We start from the raw sequence: 22,200 nt of genomic DNA on the forward strand, positions 1-22,200 counted from the left end.
TGACGTGTCATGCACCAAACTTACCATATGAAGTGGCCTGATCAACTTTCACAGGTCAAAGAAAAAGCACAATACAGTAAAGTCAGCCAAGAAAGTAAAGAAAAAGCATGTTTTCAAATCATGCATTACAGTCAGTGAAAGCATTCAAGGCATTCACCAAAGCAGCTAATATTCTGACTATAGGTGCATCTCGTACAATGGCAAACATTGAATGCAGTCAAAGTATTAGATATAATCCTTTAACTAAACAATGTAACTGTGTCTCACCCATGCTGGCAATGATGCTGTGCACTGGCAGCCTGGAGGGGGCATCGTAGATCCCGGTCCCGGGCAGACCCTTGTTGTGCTTTTCTTCTTGTTTGAAAATAAATGCTGAGTTCTCCTCCTTTGTGATGTTGATGTAGTAGCAGGTGTCAGTGGCAGCCATGATATGACGAGGGCCAGGATTTAACATGATACTCTTGTTATCCTCCCTTTTGACCCCAATCAGACACACGCCATACCTTGAGACCAGAAGAAAGAAACGGATAAGCTTTAATCCCTGTGAGGCAAGGCGGGCAGTAAAGCTCACTCACTTTTTATGTGCATGGAAGGATGCGTAGGTGAAGCTCTTTCCATCATACTCCCCAAAAAATTTACTGTCGCCCAGAACGATGTGGTAGACCTCGTTTCCAGAGCAACGCCCGTATGTTCTTTGCCACTGCTCCGGAGACATCTGCCCTTCTCTGCAAGCGAAGATGATATCATGTTCTATTAAGGCACTTTACTGACTAGTGCTATCTATCTGTAATTACTATTTGAATTACTCCAGCGAAAACAACCTAAAAAGACTGCTATTTTTAATACTAAATACTAAGTATTAAATCGTATAGCGCAAACAATACCCTGTCTTAGTGTCATAGTATACATAAATCATGATAACCATAGAATTTCAGCAAATATTTTCTGAAATGCTTATGATTCTAGCATGAATTTAACAGCTCATATAGCAGTCTTACTTCAAATGTTAATGCACCATGTGATTAGATTTGCATGACTGAATCAAATCAAATTTAGGGCCATATTTCTTTTGGCTTACCAGCAACTTAACCAATCTTATAACAGAACCATACAAGAGATTTACACACTTTAAATACATGTGATAGTATTTAAATTAAGTACAGAAATTGCCATCCACTGTATTTATGTGACCCTGAGGCAGCCTGCCTTGCTATAATGGAAATTCTAATGTGTTTCTACAGTGCCCCAGTGGAGAAATCGAGATCACCTTGAACACAAGATGGGAGAGATTTATGACCCAACAAGAGAAAGTGTACAGTTAATTGACTGGGCAATGACAGGTCCTTGCAGCAGTGACGGTCTACTAAACTAAACAACAAGCTGTCTATGAAAAGAAGGATATGGACAATCTTTCCGATAGCAATCTCAAAGTTTGATTGACTTGGCTCAGAAGAGTACAGGAGCTATTGGCTATGGATCCATACACCACATGAATCAAAACCTAAAGGTGCACTGTGAACTTTTCATATGGAGGGTCTGCCATTTGCTCTTCTTCATTCATTTCATGTCATTCTGTAGAACATTTGAGGTAAAACAATAACAGCTGCATGGATGCACCTTTAACTCTGAAGTTGTAACATGACCAGTTATAGCATTTACATCTGCACAAGTTCTTGGAGTAGTGCTAGCTATTAGTGATTTTATTTTTTATAATTTACCAAAAATTTGCTCAAATGTGCCTGTAGATTCCCAAATGTGAAAATGTAAATATTCCTTTGTACATGCTCTTTTCACAGCTTTTTTATAGTTATTATTTGCACAAAAGTAACATTTGCAAACCTTCAAAACATAATTTCTGATAATTTTGTTTGCAAACTTAATATTCCTTCATTTTGTAATCTTCAGTGCTTGTAGTTGTAATAGTATTAATAACCTGAGTCATACAGCCTGAAGTGTTTACTTACTGTCCTCTGGATGTGTGAACCAGCAGAGTCACTAGAGTAGAGGTGGCTGGACATACACAGTTCAAGGCCAACATGGCATATTTGAACTCCTCTTCACAAACAACATGATCTGTACCACAAAGCATTAGTTCAAAACAACAGCTGATTTAATACTACTATTTTATATAGTTTTTTGCTTTACCTGCGAACTTGACATGAAACTTGTTTTCTGGTTTGAGGATTTGAACATAGAGTGGGCAGTTTGGTGCAAAATCTTTGGCTGCCCAGGCTCTCAAAATTGTCTGATGATCCTGTAAATAATCAAACAAATGAAACAACTTAACTCTTTTCTATGTAAAGCAATCAGAATTTTATGATGCTTGACTATAAGGGCTTGCAAATCCTCCCTCCTCTGAAATGGTTTCAATAAAATCAAAGCAACATCTCTCTATCTCCAAGTCTCAGAGCTAATTTGTAAAGGAGGTAGAGTGTGAACGGAAATTGCTCCAGTGAAATCATTATGGATGCTGATAGTGGAAACATGCAGAGTTTACAGCACCCTGACGTTTTACACCACAGGCCTAAGAAAGAGACTCACGGCTGCGTTGCGGTCTTTCTCGTTCCTGCTGCTGAGTATAAAACAGGCCTCTGCGTCATCCATTCTGAAAGAAAAACAAAGAGAGACCATAAGGTGTCATGCAGGTAATAACAATACGCTATAAAAGACAACAGGATTCATTTGAGTGTGATAAATTATAGCACAAAACTTTTTGAGAGGGAAAAGTACAATTCAAAAGTATAGTGCCATTCTTTATAGACTCTATACTCTACATTGTGGAAATAATTCAAATTACTTAATATTACCACTGAAGAGGAAGACATATTATGCTTTTTCTGGTACTTAGGAATGGCTTAGTAATTTTAATGACTTTGACTTCTTGTTATTGATCCCATTTATCTTTGCCGAGCTGAGAGATCCTGTCGCTTCATAGTGGCATTTTTGAAAAATGGCCTTGGAACTTTTTAAACTCATAACTCAAAATTTTCCCAAATAATTGCAACTAACTACAAAGAAGTGAGACACTCAAGGGTAAAACAATACAGGATTAGTCAAACATGTTTGAATCAACCAAATTAACTTCCAATGGGAAACCTACCATGCATTTGTGATCTAAACTATCACAGTTAAACAAAGAGATTAAGGTTGAGTTATCTATGTAGCTCTTATAGAAGGATCTTTAATGGCCACATTATTGTCAGTGTGGTGTAGGTGCTTTAATTCATGGGATAATCGTTTTACACTGTCAGTCTAGCTAATTGGATGTGAACAAGTAGTCGTCTTTACTCTTGAAGCACTGTCTTACTTGGCAAGGCTACTCACATTCACATTTTAAGACTCCTGGCTGCGATCCCAAATTGGATTAACATAAACATCACTTAAAGAGGTGTGCTTCTTTAATAAGGGAGTACAAAGTAAGTGAGATACTCTTGCTCATGGGTAAGAGAGAAACAAATGCCTGAGCCACACACTTTGCTCTCATCAGATCCTGGTCCTTCAGTGCAGATCCTTGCAGGTAGATGACTCTCTGCGACCACAGTGGGATTTGCAGTATTCGCCGCACTTGGATGTCAATCTCCGTTGGACATAAGATCACCACATAATAGTCCTATAAAATATATTTATAATGACATTAAAATAACAAGACAATACATTTTAATGGTTGTGAACAGGTTTTGGCACTAGAGACCAAGGATCCTTTTAGCATATTGGCTATTGGGATTAAATTTCCAGCACAGAATGATACTAATTTTGGCCGACTAGCAGCCTAAAGAGTACACATAAACCTTTATTTGAACACTTCAGTGTGAAAATGTAACTTGCACAAAACATGATTACACTGCTCTCTCTCTCAAAAAAAAAAAAAAAAAAAAGCCTGTGGATGAGTTTGTAGTAAATTTAAATGACATAATTTGGCAGAAATAATCCAAACTGGCCCAACATATCAGCAGAGTTTATCGGCCATAGGCTGATCTGGATCATGGATCTATTAAAACCGCATAGGATATTGCTAACTTAAGAGTTGTCTCAAGTTGGCTTAGTGGCCACTCGTGGTACTTCAGCAAAACGATCCCTCCTGCTCAGAAGGATTTTTCCCATTAAAGTGCAATCACTAACTGCTCGTGTTAAGCTGACAGGACACGTACAGCTTTCAAAAAAGTTTCTTCTCAGCTCAAAATCCTTCAGTTGTACTCTCACTCTGATTGGTCAAAGTGGTACATGAGACTGTGCTCCTTATGTGCCCTCGTCTGCTTTCGCGTGTGCCAGCATGTTCAGCTATTAGTCCGGTTCCTTATTGTCATTTTTTGACCTTAGTGGGAAGTTTTTGGGGATTTGCTAACCTATATATTTTTGGCAAGGTTATAGTATATGGAGTCAGAAAATCAATGTTTGCATTTGCCCAGAGGTCTTTATGGCGGCCATATTGGATTTTGAAAAAAATGGCCACCAAAAAACTCTTTTTTTGAATATCTCAGACTCTGAATAAGTTGAAATGTTGATTTTAACTGCTAAACCCATATTTTCAGGGTCAGGGAATCAAATGGTGCTAGTTACAAAGCTGTAAGACCTACCCACATTAACCCTTAGATGCATAAGTTGGTCAAAAATGACCCGGTTTGGTTGTTTTCTTGCAATTTCATTGTGATATTTGCATGTAATACTCCATGTTCCTCCAAAAACATGTTTTTTTAATTATCCTGTTGAAATACTTCAACAATATGGGTAAAACAAACTAGAAACATCACATGCAGTTGCTCAGACAACTCAAAGAGTTTAAAAGTAGCAAACATAAAATGTGTATGTTGGATGTCAACAAACACATTTAGACACAATATGATTATGCAACCTATTTATTAGACATTTTCTATACATCATCACTTTCATACAACCATAGACTGTATATATGAGTGGACAGATCTAACGCTGTAGCCACCATGTGCCAAACAGGAAGTTCTCCAGGAGGCTCTTCCAGCTCCTTCTGACTCTGGCTCTGACTTACACTAGGACCTTGTGGCTCCTCTCTCTGTACCTGCTGCTGTGAATGATTTTTAATTTTTTATTTTTTTGCTATTTTGTCTGTCATAAAAATCCTATTCATAATATAAAGCCCGTGGGCGGATGAGATCCGTCCTGAGTATTTCAAGTCTCTGGATGTTGTGGGTCTTGGCTGACACGCTTCTTCAACATCGCGTGGCGGTCGGGGACAGTACCTCCGGACTGGCAGACTGGAGTGTTGGTCCCTCTGTATAAGAAGGGGGACCGGAGGGTGTGTTCCAACTACAGGGGAATCACACTCCTCAGCCTCCCCGGTCTATGCCAGGGACTGGAGAGGAGAATCCGACTGTGGTTTTCGTCCCGGTCGTGGAACACTGGACCAGCTCCACACTCTCCATCGGGTGCTCGAGGGTTCATGGGAGTTTGCCCAAACAGTTCACATGTGTTTTGTGGATCTGGAGAAGGCATTCGACCGTGTCCCTCGTGGTGTCCTGTGGGGGGTGCTCTGGGAGTCTGGGGTTCGGGGCCCTTTGCTAAGGACTGTCCGGTCCCTGTACGACCGGAGCAGGAGCTGTGTTCATTGCCGGCAGTAAGTCAGACCTGTTCCCAGTGCATGTTGGACTCCCCAGGGCTTCCCTTTGTCACCAGTTCTGTTCATTGTATTTATGGACAGAATTTCTAGGCGCAGTCAGGGGCCGGAGGGGGTCCGGTTTGGGGACCACAGGATCATCTCTGCTGTTGGCAGACGATGTTGTCCTGTTGGCTTCATCAAACTAGGACCTGCAGCACTGGGGCGATTTGACTCGTGTGTGAAGCGACTGGGATGAGGATCAGCTCTTCCAAATCTGAGGTCGTGGTTCTCGACCGGAAAAAGGCGTCTTGTCGTCTCCGGGTGGGTGGAGAGTCCCTGCCTCAAGTGGAGGAGTTCAAGTATTTCGGGGACTTGTTCACAAGTGAGGGGAGGATGGAGCATGAGATTGACAGGTGGATCGGTGCAGTGTCGCCAGTGATGCGGTCGCTGTATCGGACCGTTGTGATGAAGGGCAAGCTGAGTCGAAAGGCAAAGCTCTCGATTTACCAGTCAATCTATGTTCACCTATGGTCATGAGCTCTGGGTAATGACCAAAAGGAAGAGATCGTGGATACAAGCGCTCAAAATGAGTTTCCTTCGCAGGGTGTCTGGGCGCTCCCTTAGAGATAGGGTGAGGAGCTCAGTCACACAGGAGGAGCTCGGAGTAGAACCGCTGCTCCTCCATGTTGAGAGGAGCCAGATGAGGTGGCTCAGGCATCTGTTCCGGATGCCTCCTGGACACCTCCCTGGAGAGGTGTTCCGGGCATGTTCCACCGGGAGGAGGCCCTGGGGAAGACCCAGGACACACTGGGTCTTCCCTATGTCTATGTCTCTCGGCTGGCTTGGGAACACCTCGGGATCCGCCTGGAGGAGTTGGAGGAAGTGTGTGTGAAGAGGGGACTGCTGCCCCCGCGACTCGGCCCCGGATAAGTGGAAGAAATGGAATGGAATGGAATAATATAAAGCCTGGCTCCATATTCACTCCTGTAACCGTGAACATCATGAGCCTCATTTGAGCGGCGCTGAACACTATGGGTGTATATATATGGTCGGATCATATCACAACATCTTCAGGGCCTTTGCGAATACCCTGTGATAGCAAATATAAGCAAGATCACAGCGTCAAAAAATGAGCAGGACACCCCTATTTGGACGACCCAGGAACTGGAGCTCGGAGCCCATGGCCAGGCCAGAGCTCGGAGCCGGCAGAGCTCGGAGCCAATGGGACGGCCGTGGATCTGTCCATCTTGTTGAACAGTAATGTTTATTAAACAAATATATGAAATAAGTGCATGTGCGATTTACTTCATTTAGTTTTCTTTAAATAATTCATGTCATGATGGCCAGAAATTGGTCCTAGTGAAGGCCCAGGGTCCAGGTCCACGGTTCACCACAGCCAAATACAAAGTTGACTGTAGAACTGCACACCAGAAACTAAAGATTTAGCCTGTACCGACATGTGTCAGTGCAGCAGCCAGTGCCAGAATGATGATGATTCCCAAGCCGTGTTGTTGCATAGACTGTATAAAAGAAGTGGACTAAGTGAGTGTAACCCACAGAGTTCAGCGCTGCTCAAATGAAGCTTGAGATGTTCACTGTTATAGGAGCAAATCTGGAGCCAGACACTATATTATGAATAGGATTTTTTTGACGGACAAACTAGCAAAAAAAAAAAAAAAAAACTAATTCAGGATCATGTAGAGCGGGTTCATATAAACATTTTAAGACCAAAATGTCGAAGTTCACAGCAGCAGGTACAGAGACAGGAGCCACAAGATCCTAACGTAAGTCAGAGCCAGAGTCAGAAGGAGCTGGAAGAGCCTCCTGGAGAACTTCCTGTTTGGCACATGGTGGCTACAGCGTTAGATCTGTCCACTCATATATACAGTCTATGGTTGTATGAAAGTGATGATGATAATGATGATGTATAGAAAATGTCTAATAAATAGGTTGCATAATCATATTGTGTCTAAATGTGTTTGACATTCAATATACACATTTAATGTTAGCTACTTTTAAACTCTTTGAGTTGTCTGACCAACTGCATGTGATGTTTATAGTTTGTTTTGCCCATATTGTTGAAGTATTTCAACAGGATAATTAAAAAAACATGTTTTTGGGAGGAACATGGAGTATTACATGCAAAGATCACAATGAAATTGCAAGAAAACAACCAAACCGAGTCATTTTTGACCAACTTATGCATCTAAGGGTTAATGTGGGTAGGTCTTACAGCTTTGTAACTAGCACGTTTGAGCAGTGGGTTTAAAATCAACATTTCAACTTATTCAGAGGCTGAGATATTCAAAAAAAGAGTTTTTTGGCGGCCATTTTTTTTTTTTATTCAATATGGTCGCCATAAAGACATGTGGGCAAATGCAAATATTGATTTTCTGACTCCATATACTATAACCTTTCCAAAAATATATAGGTTAGCAAATCCCCAAAAAATTCCCACAAAAGTATATAAGGAACCGGACTATATACTGAAGGCCCTTTTTCCAATTCCCAATTAAATAAGTTACATAATTTATAATTACCATTCAATAAAATGAAAGTTAAATGCATAAATTGTATAATTTTGTTTAATAAAATTTACGAATAGCTGCAACTACACCATACGAAAAGTGCATTATCAAGAAGAAGTTGGACACAAGACCTTTAACAAAAATATGTGTGGACAGGAAATTTTGCTAAAACTAGTCAGAATAAATCTTGGTGAGCAGAATTCCAATATCTAATCATTTTGGTGTAATATGATGGATACATACAACCAAGCTGGACCAAGTGGCTACTGTAACTGAATGTGTTTCTTGATAAAACTAGTGTTGTAACCTTTCTGCACTATACCTGTAGTCTTGGATGAGCGTAGAATTCATTGAGGAAATCCATCAGGAGGTCGATTTTCAGAGAGCTGACACACAGGACCACATGTTTCTCAGTCTGGGCTCGATGGCGGCTGTAGTTCCCTCCCAATTTCTGGCTCTCCATCCACAAGTAAGCCAGCTCCTCAAACTACACACAGTTTCAAAGACAAGGCCTGTCACAATAACACATTTTGAAAGACGATATATCGCGACATAAATATACTGTGATAAATCATAATACTGAAACTACTTTATGCTACTGAAACAAAAACAATGATGATGATGATTTGTTTCTTTTGAGCACTGATCTAGGATAATTTTTCATACTTGTCTAAGAAAGGATAGAGAAAAAAAACTAACAGAAAAACAAAACAATAATACATCTTTGAATGTATTACATATACGCAATGTCTTTAAACTAAAGTGTCTGCTCAAAAAGAAGTGGGATTAAGAAATACTGTAAAATACATTTCTAGTATGTTTCCTTTTTGTAGTATTAGCATTTTTACCTGTAGTGGGAGCACCACCAGAGCAACGCAGATGAGGATTACCACCAGCAGCTTTGAAGGCCAGATCTGAGGTGTGACGTCTCCGTAGCCCACAGTTGAGAAGGTAACAATGCAGAAGTAAAAGGAGTCAAAAAGGTTAAGGTTCTTCCCGGCTCTTTCTAAGTGTTGGATCCCACAAGCTCTGCAACAAAGCAACATTTCCATAACATTTACAACTGTAATAATTTTGAACAGTGAAGTGGACCTCACATGCAATTCATCCCAGATTAAAAGCACTACAGTCAATACAATTTAGACTTTCCCCGGTATTTCAAGACACACTATTGATTTTGGTGTCTTCTTCACTCCACTGGTAGTGTTAATTAATTTGTGTTTTATTGATAAGAAAACTGTGATTTAATCAATGGACTGAAAGGAGAGGGGGAAAAGGGGAAAACTGGCAGGGAGCGCACCACAGTCCAGAAGATTTTGTTAAATTGTAAGATGAATTCAACCCTTTCTTAAGCACTACAAACTGACACAAAAGCTAGTGTTATGGGTTTCAATTTCCTGTTAATAATAGGTGCCATTTTGAGGACTTTTGTTATGAATTGTTAATTGTCATGGCAACTGTTCATTTATTTTTAGCACTCTGAAACCCATGGATAGAACAATTCCTTGTTTATTATTTTTCTAAACAGGAAATTGTTGTGCCCCAGACAATATAAATCCATTAAAACCGTGTAACACAGACCCACAGAAAACAAATTTGAAATGAGATCAGTTTGATGAAATTAGACTCACCCGGTGAAAACCAGACAGAGTAAGGTGCAGATGAGGATGAACACTTGGTTAAACATGGCCGAGTGGGTCCTCTGGATGGCACGGTGGAAGTCATTCTGCAAATGAAGAAGCTGTGGATCATTATATTAGCAGAACATAGCCAGAATAACTATATATCATTTTATATTATCTGTTATTATCACTTGGTGGTTATTTGTGGGCTCCTATATTTCAAATGTCTTTTTTTAATGTTTACATATTCTATCTGCTCTCATGTTCTAATGATATTCTTCTGTTATTGGAATTTGTAGTTACTATATAATTCTTTTAATCTGTTTTCACATTTCTTATGTTTTCTATCTGTCAGTGGTTTATTAGAAACCAAAGAGCCTATATTACACTATTATCTGATCTATGTTATGATGTTGTTTCCTCATCACAAACATACCTGGAATTGTGTTTTGTTTCATTCACACATGTTTAACGCTTCTCTCAGACAGAAAACACTTCCACCTTGTGATGTAAAATGGTAATACAGAAAGTGCTCCACTGTGTTTTTAAACTCCATACAACTTCACTAAAATCATTTGCATGATTTCTGCTCTGGAATTGCCCATCTCTGCTGAACAAAAGCTTTAAGGTAGCTGTTAATTTGAAAACCATCACTGCATGACATCAAAAGGTGGTACAGAGCATGCTGAGCTTTGGAGATGTAGACAGACTAATAATGGGTGAATGAAACAAAATACAACTGTAGGGTACAGTATGTTTTTGGGCAGATGACAGTATAATATCACATCTTTATCTCACAAAAGTCAATTTTTGCATAAAATAAAACCTTTACGGTGGAGGGCCCATGGAGATGTTGCTGTTTTACCTGAAATGTTCCGCAAAATACCATAAAACTTATCACCTATTTCCATGGAGACAAGCAGGCATCTCTACAAAAGTATAGTATTTTGCCATATTGTGGAACATTCTAGGCAAAGCAATAACATTTTCACGAGACAAGTAGGTGACAAACGCTCCACCAGAGAACTTACATAGGTCACCTTTAAATTTACATTTCTCCACTATGAGATTAATCAAGATGTAAAATTACATCTATAACAGTGGTAATGATTGTGGTAATAGATTATTTGTACATTTTATCTGTCCTATTTGATGTGCAGCAGAAGCCTAATTTGCAGTTGCCCCATGTCACTGTGCTCTTCCCATGCCCACCTCTCCTCACTGCTCTCACTTCCTCTCCCTGAGCTCTGGCCTGAGTCTGTACCATCTGTGCAACTACAGTCTGTCATGTGTCTCTGTGTCTGTATCACTGTGAAGCACTACATCATTTCAGTTACATGGGACCTGCAGCTTTTTAGACATTTTACACAAGAAATTTAAGAGGTCCATGTAGGTTTAGTCTGATAAGGGATGGTATTATCCTCACTGATTTTCCTCAAGTATTACAGGACCACAATGTGTACTCCTCAAAATAAAACAACAAGGACATCTACCGAAGAATAATAATGCACTGCAGCACTGTGTTTATGATACATACAATCATATTCTCCAGGGCTCCTTTGGCAAGCCAACAGTTTAGAAAAACAGGAACAAATATATGTCTTAATGGAGGCCAAAATATCTGAAAAATAATGCAGTAAATGGTTAGCACACAGAATCTACAGTAGTAATAAAAGAAAATAAAACAATTATAATACGATGTCCTTACTGTGATTATAAATGGTACAGTATTAATCATCTCCAATATGAAGGACACCTGAAAGATCTGTTCCCAGATGTTTCCCTAAAGAAGAGACATAACATGAATCATGAGTGAATAAATTTAATTGACTGAATTATTAAAATAAATGTTTTTATTATATTTGCAGTTAGTTTGTTATTGCTGTTGCACTGTCCAACTAATTCAGAGAGAGAAATGGAGTGCTATCGAAATGAGTTTGTGTTCATAAAACACTGCGGTCCTTAATTATATTTTTATAGTCATCTAAATAATGAACTAATGAAACCACATTAGTGTACTCTTTTTTCAATCATAATTGCTCAAATTGCATTGGATTTTTTAAAAGGCAGGATGTGTTACACATGAGTGCCCTTTGAACAGCTCTGAAAAGGCAACATAATTATCCAGCTGTAGCTGTAGTTTGTGCAAAGTTGATGATGTTGTGTAAACAAAAAGGCTTCACTTTTAACTTTCTTGAGTTGCAGTTTATAACTATTTTCTTTATTAATACTTCAACATAGTGCCATAAAAAAATAATGCTATTTTACAAATAAATAAAATAAATAAATAAATTGTGAATAACTATATTTGTGAATGTGAATCAGTAGTTTTCATTTACCTTATAGCTAAGATATGTGATTAGCATGGTCTCCAAAAAGCTGATTAAGGCCACTGTCACCTGAGGAGAAAGTACATTGCATAATCAACCTTGACTGAAGAGGACCCTGAGCAGCACTGCTCTTATCTTATAGATTACCATTTTATTTGGACTGACATTTTCTTCACAAATATGTTTAAATAAGATATTATTCATGTGCACAATGTCTGCAGAGTTCTCTCACCTGTATCGCCCATACAGGCGTCTTTCGGTTGACCCAGAATATCAACTGCCTGCAAAATGCAAAACAGCACAGTCAAACAAGCACACTTTTCATTGCAACTATAACAAACAAAAATGACCAAAATCTTCTAGTACAAAGTATTTTAACATACCAGTTGATTTCTTGTGTCTCTGTGCAATTAGTGGAGCTACTGTTCCAACTGTTCAGACAATTGGAACTGCGGAAAAGCACAGGAACAAGGGACAAAACAGAAACAACAAAAACAGCATGAGACTGTCTGCAAATGTGTGAGTGGAACTGTGCCGAGTAGGACATTTGGTCTGTTGTCATCAAGAACAAATACAACTTGTGAATGGACTACAACACTTAAATCAATACTGTGTTTTTAGCCTGGGACTATTTGTAGTTTTTCTTAGGATTCAAAAAACAAAATGTGTATGCATTTGTAAGTAAGAGCAACATTACTTTAAAATAATAATACTTAATTACATTTGAAACATAGAACTCCAAATACAAGTAAGATTAAAATGTACTTGTTGAAACTACTACTAGAGTACTGAGTAACATCAAAGTAGCAATAACTGCAATAATAAGCAGATAAGACAGCACACTGGGCATTTTTTGATTCTGCAAATACTTTTTGAAAATATTGCAAGAAAAATATATTCTGATAATATAGTACCCTGATATTTGGGTATTGTGTATACTACATTAGGGGTGAAACAGACCAAAAAGAAAAAAATATACAAACCCTAAACAATCTTGTATTTTGCAGCATTACTAAGACATGTCATCAAATAAATGCATGAACTTTAATCCCAAGCAAAGTAATACAATCTAAAGAAAATTGCAAAAAACATCAGAAAAGTCACATTGAACCTTTAGTTAATATCTTAAAGTCAAGTAAACATAATCAGCTCAGTATCAGCTTTGCAGCCTTTTTTCTGCAAACTCTTTATTCTTTATTCTAATCCAAAATTACAATTAGCAAAACGAAATCAGGTTTTCTATGTATCTTTAACTGGTGGTTGTAAGTTGCCTCTCACCAGTTGTTGCTGTTGGGAGTGTCCAGGCTGACTCTCAGGATGTAAAGGGCACAGGTGAGGATCTTCAGTGAGAAGTTGAACAGACGGATTCTCAAGCCTGTGAAGCAATACAAATATTAATGCATTTTAATCTGTCAGCAGTGTCACAGAATGAGCCACTTGCTGATATGTTGTATAAATTTACCCTGTACTTCTTATTTTACCACTTTTTGTTCCCATTATTACACCATCCGTCTTTTATTGTTGTTAGGTAAGCTCATCTTATTTATATCTTGTCTTTATTATTATTTTTGTATTTCAGAGTAGAATAAGTATTACATAAAATCTCCATCTTCCTTGATTTTTTATTGACTGATGACTGTTTCTTTCATTCTTGGATTATCTAAGAATTTATGCCAGTTTAATCAACCATTTTGTGAGGTCCTGTGAGGTGACTGCTGTTTGAGATTTTGGGCAATACAAAAATGAACTGAATTGGATGTAACATTTAACTTAAATATTTATTTGGTCATAACATAAGTATCAACTCAATTAATGATGAGCAAGAACACATTTCCACAAAGGTTTTGGGGCTGCAGTCAGGTCTTTAGACCAGCCCATGATGTCAGGGGTCCTAAAGTTGCTATATCTGTGAAAACCACAGGGCGTAAGTAATGTAGACCTTTGCTGCTCTTGCACTCTGTCACAACAAATTTATCCAGACAAGTAACTTTTGAATCCTCTATTTTGCAAATTGAATGCATGGTTTACAGAAGTAACTGGGATGACAAAAGCTAGATTCATTAGAACAGCTAGAATAAAATAAAGCTCATAGAAGAGATCCCTGTGTATTCTCACTGGTAGAAATGGCACTCAGAACTAAAACAATGGATAAGATGCTTTTGCACATACAACCTATATTGAAAAACCAGGTAGGCATTACTGACTTAAATGAACATCTCAATATATTTTTTTTATCCAAAACATAAATAATAAAAAATAAACAAATATCAGGAAAGGTTTTAAATGTATTGTTAAGGTTTAAATGTCAGACAAATGTGAAATGGCTGTGAAATCCCTACCTACTAGTGCATTCTGGCATATTTTCAAAACATTTACAACATATATGATATTGAATTCAGCACTTTGCCCACCTCTAGTCCAGCACTGATATTTATTTATTTATTTTTTTTATGTTCACATCTGCACAGACACATCACAAGTGGGACTATACTTGGACTAAACCCAAAACTAAACCAGGACTGGACAGGACCAAGGCTACATCAGGTCGAAATTAGGCTCAAACCAGGATCAAAGACATGGAAATGAATGAAAATGTCACCAGATGCTGCAAGCTTTGGTTGATCTATTTACTTTCTCATTAGATTGTGTTGTCTTGTGTTTTAGCCTATGGAACAATAGTGGCATTGACAGGTGAACGAACAAGCAGCCTGGTCCTGTCAGTGCAAAGGACACGTTAATGTGATTAGCTAGAACCACAGACACACATTTCTGCTGGGGGCATATATTTAACTAAAGGCTTGTTAGATTTCAAGGCAATCTGGCAGTGTTTCTATCCACAAGTCTGGTTTTGAATAACAAATATAACAACACAATTTCCTTGTCAGTTTCAACAAATGAGCAATTCCTCTTGACAGTGTGCACACCCAGAAGCCAGTAATATACAATGAGAGTGATAATGGAACAATAAGACTCTTGCTGGAAACAGAATTGGTTTGTGCGTCACCACCGAGTGCAATTTCCGACTTAAGGCTTTTATTTGTTCATTTAGCTCACATAATAGCGTCAATCTTCGTTCGCATCTGCTTTATGGGATCTGTGTATTATAACATGGGCAACAGATTGTATTCAAGTTTCATGTCTACTATAGCCTAATCATATGCATGTTTTTAAATAGGCATTTTTGTATCTATGGCAAATGGTCAAATTTTTATATAGCTCTTTTTCCACATTCAAGGCACTCAAAGCGCATTACAACAAAGAACCACTCACCCATTCACACACATTCATACACCAGTACACACAGACACTGGGGGCAAGGTGGGTTAGGTGTCTTGCCCAAGGGAGCAGGAATCACACTGGCAACTTGTGGGTCAATGGATCAGTGATGTTTATGTCAGAAGCAGGATTCGAACCTTTAGATCAGACAAACGCTCTACCGACTGAGCTACTGTCACCCCCATCTACGGTTTGTCAAATATCACAAGAGGTCATTACCGCCTTGTGAGTGAGACCTCAGTGTGGCTGAGTACTGCATTCTAATTAGGTGATTATTATGTTTCTATGGTTACGGCATGTTTCACTCTAAAAAGGATAATAAATCTCAATAAATTTTAGTAAATCACATCACTCACAGTGTTGTGTTGCCTTGGTACATAGTGGTCCCTGGTTGTTCCACATTGTCTCCATGTGGAAACTGGAAAGTACATGTGTTGCAAATATATTTTATATGTACTGTATTTATTTACTTGTACTTAGGCCTGGCACAATAATATCAGCTTATTGTTCAGTAAATGAAATCTGGAACAATATATTTTTGGGCTCAATATTTATCGTGGAGACATTTTCTTCGCAACAATGGAGAGATTTTTGTTATTTTTGTTACTGTACGATATAATCTGAGCTGTAGATTGTTGAATAAGTAACTGGAGCTATATAGTACACAAACAGAGGCTCAGATGCTTTTGCCTGTATTACTTACTTGACCTTTGGTTTTTGATAAAGAAGAGCTTCAGTCTCTCCTTGAAGGTGTTCTCGTTGACATAGAACTCCACCTGCACCCTGTGGAGAAAGAAGCATTACTCAAAAAATCACCGTATATACTTTTACATTATGAAAACATTTATATCTGCTGCTAGTGCACTTAATATACTTGGTTCGCTCTAGTTGTTTAATAATGCACAATATTATATAAATGTTGACCTGGTTCCTTGCCTGTCTCTATTGGTAATTCATGTACTAACAGTGCCACAGAGCTAAATGAGGGTACATACTGTTTATTTATTTGAATATCGAAACTGCAAGATTTAAAAAATATGTGTAAATATAAGGGCTGATTTACAATTTGAATTCCAGCTGCTAATATTCATGGTGATTGTTTTTTTGATTTGAAGGAGGACCTTTCCCCATTCAAAAGATATATTTGATTTGAATTGCTCAATTACTATAAAAGAGGACTGTTGCCAAGGCTTACCCATCAATAGAGAAATTAATATCCCTACTGTTAAATAAACCTGCTATGCCTTCACAAACATGAACTGCTAAGTCTTGTTTTGTTCACCAAAATTTCTCTCAAATGTGAATGCAGCCGTACATGTTTAAAACGTGTACCAAATCTGGCATCTGATTACAATTCTTTTACGACTGAAAAACATGTTAAACAATTAAATTCTATTACCATGTTGATCATCTTGAAATCATGTTCAATGTGCTTTGGGGACAAGACCTGGCCCTCCCCTCTGAGAGTTACTATGGAGATTGATGGACTTATTAAGATCCATGTATTTCAGACATGTCACTAATGAGCTTAGAGGGGAGTGGTAATAGCTGTGCAGCTACACTATGGACCCTGGAGCATCCCCTAAGAATACAGGGTGCAATTGGCAAGAGACAACACAGAAAGCACAGAAGCAATTAAAAGTCACCACCACCACAGCCCCGATGGGAGGACATATGTAGAAGCATGTGTAGGTGCAGGAGACAAGCAGAACTGTGCGGTCCTCCAGTTACAGTTCCCCATCCCCTCACCACATCTCCATGGAGACCGAGGCAGGAAATGTTCCCCCGTGTCAGTGCATGTAGGGGCACAGTTTTAGGTGTTCTATTCATGGATTTCAGCTTGCTGTTTTGTGCAACATTTTAATGATTTTTCCCCATTCACTTGTTCATTTAAATAGTTAATCACAATGGCAACGGAGCAAATGTTTCATCATTCTGAAACCCATGGATAGTCTATACATAGTGACATGCTACAGATGAAAACACACTCCAAGCCCCCGTGATACAGTCTTGAATCTTACATGAACACAGGGATCTGAATGTAATCCAGCTGTATTGACTGCTTCTTCAACCAAGGAGCAGTAAAACCAGGCCATAAAGACTAATGGGGCAGAATGAGGTGGTCAATAATATATGTTGGTGGGTCTGACATCAAAGCAGTACTGTTTATCCACAAGATCATGTTTACATGGTCAGCAGAACCTGAGACTGAAACTTCAGAGTGAGTTATTGGGTTAATTATATTTACCGGACAGACACATGCACAATCATTGGCAATCGAATGACAATTTGTTCTAACGTTAGATCAAGCATTTTGGGATGCGTTCACAGTTGTACTTGCAGCTCATTAAAATTGTGTGAAGACTGGGACTAAACCGAGACTTGACCAAGAGGAGACAAGACAAGTCTCTACGTCAGGATTAACCAGATCAAAACAGAACTAAACCAAGACAAATGTGAACACACCCTTAAGTAAACAGAACAACAAACATATGGCATTTTAAAAGAATATCTTAATAAGTTAATAAATTAAATGTATTATCATAAAAGCACTACATAATATGCTGTGTAAGAAAGCAAAGCTGTGTTCCATACCCCTCTCTAATAATTATGTTATAACTGTTCTTCCTTCCCACCAATATGAGCAAATTAAACTGCACCAATGCAATTAAGTTGATGCAAAGACAGATTCAAAGTCAGTTATGCTGAAGCCACTGACACCGTGATGAAAAGCTTTCCTCCATTGTAGATCTTTAATACAGTTAACATGGTTTATCTTTGGCATATCTCATTAGAATAAGTGAGGCATACATCACCATTATTATAACTATGTACCTTTCCACAACAACATACAAAAGACTGACAAGCACAGGCACTGTTTATTACAGTATATTTTATGACTCATTTACCCAACCATGTATAAGGCCATAAATATATTTATCCTACCTTCAGTGAGCCACAGCCACAGAGCACAGCACTCAAGAAATACCCTATATGTACTGTCTTTTTTGGCACCAAGTGCTATCTGTCACATGCGTTTTCTTCTGCCAGCAGCTAAATATGTAAACAAAGATGGCTAGCTCCACTGCATCTGCCTTTCTTTGTCCTGCATTTGATTTAAAAAGGATCAGAAGCAAATTTAAATATTAAAAATTATCATAATTATCATTATTAGCAAAAAAAATAAAATAGAGTGAATAATTTGTTTTGAAACATGGTAAGGATGTCTTCATGGCTGAAGCATTAGTCTTACATAGCGCCTTTTCAGATGTTCAAAGTCGCTTTACAATTTGGCGCATTATTCATTCATTCCATACCTGGTGGTGGTAAGCTACTATTGTAGCCACAGCTGTCCAGGGGCAGACTGACAGAAGTACACAAACAGACACAGACATTCATACTAGGCAATGTGGGTCAAAAGCCAAAAGTCTTGCCTAAGAACACAACCACTGGCACTCCACTGTGGCACCTGACTTTCCTAGTGGTCTCCCTTCCAAGTACTAAGCTTCTGAGCTCTCACAGGATCAGACTTTGACAAGGAGATTTACTAATTTGAACCAGTATTAAAATAATTTTAAACTCTAATGTAAAGCATGAACTGCAAAAAGAATCCACCAGAAGATTTACTGTTACTGACATGATGATTACATAATAACAATCACTCTGGTGTTCTAAATCAAATCCAATGTACAATATACAAGAAACAGGGTGTGTTATGGTATGACTGAATTAAAGTATAAATGTTAATACGTAAAAATGCATAAAATATATGAATGATCTGGACTTACATATGCATTTGCTCTGCTTCACCCATAGAGCTACGTCTGATTATCTCATTATGTAAAACAGCAATGCAAATTTAATCAACTACCAACACATTTCTAGAAGCATAGTTTTCCATCCTCACCCACTAGGAGATCATCATTTCTAACACAGGATCTGAGAGAGTTACCCACAGCAAAAAACAGTTGGGTGGGTTCAGGGATATTAAATTAAGCTACAATTTCCGGTAATATGGTACAGCGTTTTATAGAGGGAGCATATGGCTCAATAACTTAATTAACTTAGCAAGAGATGGTATAAATGCATGGATGTCAGCCCACTGACCATCAGGTTGCCTAGTGATCAGACAGTATAGGGCAAAGAAACAAAACACTGTGCTTTCAATTTTATTTAAACGTTATATTGTTCAATTTGCTACCCAGAGACTTAGTTAGTGATTAATTAACAAATATTTTTAAGAATAAACTGCAATGTTCTATTCCCATTCACGTCTCTCACACATAAATCACAAGTTGTATCTCCCTTTGAAATCTGTCTCTCTTTTCTCTGCTTCACTGGAAATAGAACATTGTGACCCTGAGTGTGAAGTGTGTCATATAAAAGTTTCAGAAAAAGCTAAAAATACTGCTGCTGCTTAACACTGTTTTCACAAACACCTGGTCTATGAAGCAGAAACTTTCTGTACCCTGAAAGGGGTGGGCACAATTTGCATTTGTCAATATATTTCCCACTTATCAACCACCTATATCAATATATTTCCCAGGAAAAGCCAGTGGAGTAACTTTGCTATCGCTGTGTCAGTGCAGTAGTGAGCCAGTGACCACCTGGGACATCTGGGAGGTTCGTATAGAGCCAGGGACAGGAAGGTAATGTCTTTAATGGGACCTGGGAGGCCCATGGACCAGACAAGCTCAACATGAGAGAGCATAATCTGTGCTCCCTGCGGGCAATTAAAAACTTCACAATAAACTCTTAATGGCAAAGTTGTATGAACAAGCACATGAAACTCCACCTAGTACCATTCTTCATTCTTTAATCCGTAATAATCTGAGGAGTTGGCATTTGCCAATATAAACATGTTAGAGCATTTAATTCAATTGTGGTGTTCAACAGATCTTATACATATGGTGCAGATACCCCTAAAGCAATGTGAAAGAGGTCAGTGGTTTGGCCTCTTTCACTTACACTTTTGCTTTGACCAAGAGAAGTAAGTGCAGAAGAATGGTTCTTTTGGACCTTTACGTGACTTTCTTCTTGTGTCTCTCAGAGATAATGCCTAAAAGGCAACCACACTTTGTCACAGTTCTCCCTTAGACTCAATCCTCTGACATCCCCTTCAGTCAAATCCAATACATAGTCCTGGCGGCAAATTTTAAAATGTAGCATCCATCTACAAACCAATACCCATTTTAAACTCCTGCTGTTATGATTGATAACCATTGCTTTACCTTATTATTACTTTATTATTCCAACTGCCAGTAACTGTTCTATAATAGAAAAATCAAATTAGAGAATAACTTAAAAAAATAAAATAAAAAATGTAAGTGCTCCTCCTTAGCCTAGACCTGCTAGAAGACTGACTTCTTGTGAAGCTATAAGCTATATATAAGTCCCTCAAATTGAAAACTACTTTTGTTTATTACACATTTCACTTGAGTTAGCCATTAAATCCTGTTATATTTGCCACTCACCTAACCCTATTCTGTCAGTGTGTTCAATCACAATTTTGCAGTTAGCCAGATTCATATATTTTCCTCACCTCAAAATATGTGACAACTAATCTAATAGGCTCCTGTTTAAAATCTAATAGGCTCCTGTTTAGAATATAATAGGCTCCTGTTTAGAATCTAATAGGCTCCTGTTTACTTCTCGCCATCAGTGCAAGTGTGATGACTGATGAGCGAACTCGCTGGGTGGTTTCTCAGTTAAAACTTTGCACTCAGTAAAATCTTGCCTTGTCTTAAAAGGAATAGCTGGTTGGTTAATGAGAACTGTGCTCACACGAATATAAACGTGAAGTCTGATGTGGCTAAAAAAAGCCTCACAATGATGGTGCAACATTTTGGTTCTCTTCTTCTCTGACTCTCTTAGTGGAGAAGAATTTATCTTCATTTAATTAATATGCAAGCTAAGTCAACATGTGTATCATGAGAGAACAGTGTGACTAATTTTAAAATATAATACACAGTAAAAAATAATGGTTCAATTGTGTTTCATGATTTTATAGAATGAAGATAAATCGTAACCACAGTGACATGTTGTTTTTGCCATTATGGATAAGACAATGACCTCAACCAACAGTATCCCTAATTGAATTGAGTGCCAGTGTCAGTCTATCTTCAAGTTGTTGTTTTTTTTTAAAATCTATTTCTACGTTAAAAACAAACTTCAGTGAAATTTTAGACTGTACAGTTTGCTCCACTCCTAGTGAGGCTCCATCCCATCAAAAATGTGTCATGCAAAAAACAACACAAGCTGCGAAGTCTGCATCAGTTTTTGTGAAAAGAAACAAGACACCGTTGTACCGTCTTGGAGTAATGTTAGTTTCATTATTCCAAAAATCCAAATGCACTTTATGTTGTGAGTTATACATCCACAGACACTTGTCTGGTTTATGGCCCACACTTAGAACATCCCAGAGGAGCAGAATCCATTGTGTGTGTCAACAAACAGCCCAATTTACACACCCTCTGAAAGGACCTGTGCAGTCATGGAAGTATATTGCTGAATGACCAACTGTAATGACTGATGACTCAGCAGCATGCACAGTGGACAGCATTTAACATGGGTGTCATTTCCTGATTCTACATTTGTTTAAGGTAGAAATGATTAAGGCTGTTTATGCTGAACACATGGACAAGGTGAAGACGTGTGCAGAGTCACAAAACATTGGGTGTCAACAAATCCAAACGTAAGGCTACCGTTACAGCATTCATTGTAGTGTTTTCAATACTGCTTTAATGTGTTTTGGGACAACAACTGTTATAAGGGTAGCCAAGGGAATTAGTCATGAAGGCATCTTTGATTTGCCCTGAGTTGAATGTACAAATAAATCTGCAATAGGGCTGTGTATGTTAGCCATAGGACACAGT

The 22,200-nt window shown here is 38.3% G+C and overlaps 1 protein-coding gene across 1 annotated transcript in view; it reads right to left on the reverse strand.

Moving 5' to 3' along the window:
• The window catches only part of LOC110174759 (potassium channel subfamily T member 1-like), a 57,258-nt gene that overhangs the window by 10,782 nt on the left and 24,276 nt on the right, over positions 1-22,200 (reverse strand). The window contains exons 3-18 of the mRNA XM_055161546.1: positions 16,029-16,108; positions 13,328-13,424; positions 12,433-12,498; positions 12,282-12,330; positions 12,059-12,118; positions 11,428-11,502; positions 11,257-11,340; positions 9,729-9,823; positions 8,946-9,126; positions 8,420-8,584; positions 3,474-3,610; positions 2,542-2,605; positions 2,146-2,254; positions 1,965-2,073; positions 576-725; positions 268-503 (exon numbers count right to left, since the gene is read on the reverse strand). Coding sequence (XP_055017521.1) covers positions 268-503; positions 576-725; positions 1,965-2,073; positions 2,146-2,254; positions 2,542-2,605; positions 3,474-3,610; positions 8,420-8,584; positions 8,946-9,126; positions 9,729-9,823; positions 11,257-11,340; positions 11,428-11,502; positions 12,059-12,118; positions 12,282-12,330; positions 12,433-12,498; positions 13,328-13,424; positions 16,029-16,108 — 1,757 coding nt within the window. The remainder of the gene's footprint in view (positions 1-267; positions 504-575; positions 726-1,964; positions 2,074-2,145; positions 2,255-2,541; positions 2,606-3,473; positions 3,611-8,419; positions 8,585-8,945; positions 9,127-9,728; positions 9,824-11,256; positions 11,341-11,427; positions 11,503-12,058; positions 12,119-12,281; positions 12,331-12,432; positions 12,499-13,327; positions 13,425-16,028; positions 16,109-22,200) is intronic.

The sequence above is a fragment of the Boleophthalmus pectinirostris genome, unplaced genomic scaffold (assembly GCF_026225935.1).
Source record: "Boleophthalmus pectinirostris isolate CB_2022bp ecotype Guang Dong unplaced genomic scaffold, ASM2622593v1 HiC_scaffold_4, whole genome shotgun sequence".
Lineage (NCBI taxonomy): Eukaryota > Metazoa > Chordata > Actinopteri > Gobiiformes > Gobiidae > Boleophthalmus > Boleophthalmus pectinirostris.